The 2552-nt window shown below is 35.8% G+C and overlaps 1 protein-coding gene across 1 annotated transcript in view; it reads left to right on the forward strand.

Annotated features, from left to right (window-relative positions):
* LOC106878296 (chitotriosidase-1) overlaps positions 1-2552 on the forward strand; it is a 38775-nt gene that overhangs the window by 15946 nt on the left and 20277 nt on the right. Inside the window, exons 4-5 of the mRNA XM_052969891.1 lie at positions 1783-1876; positions 2432-2552. Coding sequence (XP_052825851.1) covers positions 1783-1876; positions 2432-2552 — 215 coding nt within the window. The remainder of the gene's footprint in view (positions 1-1782; positions 1877-2431) is intronic.

Raw genomic sequence — 2552 nt, forward strand, 5'->3', positions numbered from 1 at the left:
TATATATATATATATATATATATATATATATATCGAGTCGAATTTGTTTTATATGTATACATGTATTATGTTTTATGTAGATATAAGTATGTGTATATATATTTGTATGTACATGTACGTACGCATTATTCTTAAACAAGAATATTATTGACAGTGACTTCGAAATTTCGGCCAGTTTCGGACTGCCCGACGATGGCTCAGGTGATCGAAACTTCGAAGTCACTCTCAATAGTATTATTGTTAAAGAATATGTTTGAACTCTGCCAAAGCAAAGAGTAACCCGATCAGATTAATGTAAAATTGTTTTTGTTATAACTGAACAATAACACACGCATATGCACCCGCACACACACACACACGCACTCACTCATACACACATAGGCACACACACACATACACACACACACACACATACACACACACAACCAACATGGTTACTCCCAGCCATAACAAGGGTGGTTGCCCTACGTTCCATTTTGTGAGAAATTCTGTTAAATTTTCTCGTCATTCACCTCAAGAAAACGTTTTTTTTGCATGATGTAACACTTTTGTTCATCAATGAAGAACACGTCTGAAACAGCTGCAGTGAACCGCAACCCAACTGTATGATTATGTATATGTTAGACTTTTCTCATATTGAAAATGTGACATTGTTTTCGTTATCTAAATTCCAAAGATGGAGCTTTGTATCTTTGTTAGAAATCAGCTCCTTCTTCAGGGGAAGAATTTGAATAATTAAATACAGAAGAGAACATACATACATACATACATGCATGCATACATACGTACATACATACATACATACATACATACATACATACATACATATACACATAGTTAGCATTTACAGAAAAACAAAAGACGAAGACAGGTGTGTAAACAACAAACACGTGTATTAGTTTAACGCTGGGGAAAGTGAGGAAGTCCTTTACGTTTCGAGCCTACGCTCTTCAACAGAAAGGAACACGAGAAAATAAACAGTGAGGGAATAAAAAAATGCTTTAGTGGCTAGCAGTCAATCATGGCGATGGTCCGACAGAGGTGGTTTGATAGGGGAGTAAGAAAGAAAGGGAGATAATGAAGTAGTGACATTCGAACTCGAAGCGACAAGTCGCGTGTTGACGTGGTAGACTATTTATCGAAATACGATGATGGATACTACCTCCAGCTTTGTTCATTGATGAACAAAAGTGTTACATCATGCAAAAAAAAACGTTTTCTTGAGGTGAATGACGAGAAAATTTAACAGAATTTCTCACAAAATGGAACGTAGGGCAACCACCCTTGTTATGGCTGGGAGTAACCATGTTGGTTGTGTGTGTATATGTGTGTGTGTGTGTGTGTATGTGTGTGTGTGTGCCTATGTGTGTATGAGTGAGTGCGTGTGTGTGTGTGTGTGCGGGTGCATATGCGTGTGTTATTGTTCAGTTATAACAAAAACAACATCAACAACAACCGAGGAACAGAACGGAAACATACATACATACATACATACATACATAAATGTAGTTTTTGAAAGCTTTATGAATATAAATGAAGCCGTTCAAAAATGAATCACAACCTCAACTCTTCTGAAGCCATACCAGTACACTAAATCATAACTAAAATATTCATTCGTGGCTCAACGTTTTATATGAGATTAGTGACTCTTTTGTTAGTCATTACATTGTTTTTAACTTCCGTAAAACATTTTGAGCTGAGAAATAAAAAAGATATTTTAACAACAATTCAAGGACAAGTCTTAATAAAATGAAAGCAGTACAAAGTATAATTTCTTTAAAGGTACGGCTTTGATGGGTTTGATATGGACTGGGAATTTCCAGGTACACGAGGGAGTCCACCCGACGATAAATACCGATTCACCCAATTAATGAAGGTAAGAACGACGTTTATTATGATTGATAGGCTACTACTACTACTACTACTACTACTACTACTACTACTACTACTACTATTACTACAATTGCTGCTGCTGCCACTGCTGCTGCTAACGCTGCGACAACAATGACGACAACCACCATTACTATGCCACCACCACTCTCCCCCTCACTACTACTACTACTATTAACACCACCACCACTACTACTACTACACCCGTCAGCTCCACCACTACTATAGTAGTAGTAGTAGTATCGTACCTAATTATCAAAATGCCATTTTAATAAAATAAAGTTAATTATACAAAGCTTCTCATTTTCCTATTTTCATCTTGAAATTAAAAAGCTTTCATCCATGATTTTATGTTTTAAATCCTTTGCTCCGTTGTAATCCAAAACATATCAGATTAGTAATTAAAATAATTAAATATTTTACTAAATAACTCCAAATTCTTAATTAGTGTCAAAATTGATCGAAACTCATAGATATTTCATTGGAATATGGATATGAGATCTTTACTGGAATCCAATACAATATGCAATAATACTTTCAGGAACTCTATGAAACATTTGCCGCTGAAGCCCGAAAATCTGGTCGCGAGAAACTTATACTGACTTTGGCGACGGCATCAGGATCCTTTTTCATAAGTAAAGCTTATGAACCCCGAAAAATCA

This window comes from Octopus bimaculoides, chromosome 8, assembly GCF_001194135.2.
Source record: "Octopus bimaculoides isolate UCB-OBI-ISO-001 chromosome 8, ASM119413v2, whole genome shotgun sequence".
NCBI classification, from domain to species: domain Eukaryota; kingdom Metazoa; phylum Mollusca; class Cephalopoda; order Octopoda; family Octopodidae; genus Octopus; species Octopus bimaculoides.